Source organism: Penaeus monodon, chromosome 27 (genome assembly GCF_015228065.2).
Source record: "Penaeus monodon isolate SGIC_2016 chromosome 27, NSTDA_Pmon_1, whole genome shotgun sequence".
NCBI lineage: Eukaryota > Metazoa > Arthropoda > Malacostraca > Decapoda > Penaeidae > Penaeus > Penaeus monodon.
The window spans coordinates 39,409,220-39,410,477 of NC_051412.1; the positions used below are offsets into that span (position 1 = coordinate 39,409,220).

Genomic DNA, 1,258 nt, shown 5'->3' on the forward strand with positions numbered 1-1,258 from the left:
GTTCAATTCCCTCAGGACTCTGGACCAAGGACTCCTCCGACTACGGCTACGACTACTGGTACCAACCCACGCACGACGTCCTCATCTCGACGGAGTGGGGCTGCCCCTTGTCCTTCTCCAGGGGCTTTGACCCCAAGGATGTGGCCGCAGGCAAGTATCTATCGCCACTGCTATCTCTAAATTTGTTATTCTCATGTCATTTTCTTTCCGTGCCATTATCCCGAGCTGCATTACAGCGCCATTTTGGTCAGCATTGAGGAAGTCTACTCTCTCCGCAGGGAAATACGGGACGCACCTGAACGTGTACTCCTGGAGTGAGCAGCGACTTCTGCAGCGTATTGACCTGGGTTTGGAGGGCGTGATGCCCCTAGAAGTGCGGTTCCTGCACGACCCACTCGCCACGCAGGGCTTCGTCGGCTGCGCCCTCTACGCCAACGTCTTCAGGTGAGGTCGTGACCCAGGAGAAGTCATACGGACAAATTAACGTGGATTGCTTTTTCCTTCTTCTTGTGTCCACTTCTTCTTGTGTCTGCCACTTTATTCTTGTTTCCGTGTAGGTTTTACCGCAAGGAGGATGGGACTTGGGCAGCGCACAAGGTGATCAGCATTCCCCCCAAGAAAGTGGAAGGCTGGGCTTTGCCTGAAATGCCAGGTAAGGCGTGTTAAAGATCTGTATGTTCTTATGAGCTAAATAGCAACAGTACTGAAGGAAACCTAGATGGATAGACTGTCGCATGGAACAGTCCTAGTACGAGCACAGAAGTTGAATTGCTGATAACTGCTCGCACTGGCATTCGCGTCGCGTTACATATCCCACATCATTCCAGTCAGAGAAACCTTAATAAAGCATATGGACCTAGACTTCGGATTGATTTTGCTGCAGGTATGCCACCATATTCCATATTACCGACTGAGATTGCATGAGAGCTAGACTCGGATTAAGGTACGTTTATCGGTGCCATTACGCTTACCGTGATCATTCTTGGTTCATGATGGGCTTTTTGTTCGATGGCTCCCGATAGAGTCGCTAACGATCATTATTGGCTCCGAATGGTCGCACGACTGAGTGTGAATATGATCGCAGTCGCAAACGATCATTTGAATTGAAGGAGTGTCTTCGTCCTCATGCCTCCCAGGTTTTCCGATGATCGTGATGATATCCTTGTGGAGGATCAGTTTCTGAAATAATCCCTCTGTATTCCACAATTCAAACATCATTTTTTTTTGCCGTTTTTCCCTCGTACGTTTGGAAAAGAAA

At 49.0% G+C, this 1,258-nt stretch overlaps 1 protein-coding gene across 2 annotated transcripts in view; it reads left to right on the forward strand.

Moving 5' to 3' along the window:
* Positions 1-1,258, forward strand: part of LOC119590853 (methanethiol oxidase-like) — a gene marked incomplete at its 3' end in the record, with an annotated part of 18,823 nt that overhangs the window by 13,193 nt on the left and 4,372 nt on the right. For both annotated transcript variants that reach the window (XM_037939611.1, XM_037939610.1), the window contains 3 exon segments: positions 16-150; positions 279-444; positions 558-652. In XM_037939611.1, the coding sequence (XP_037795539.1) occupies positions 16-150; positions 279-444; positions 558-652 (396 nt within the window).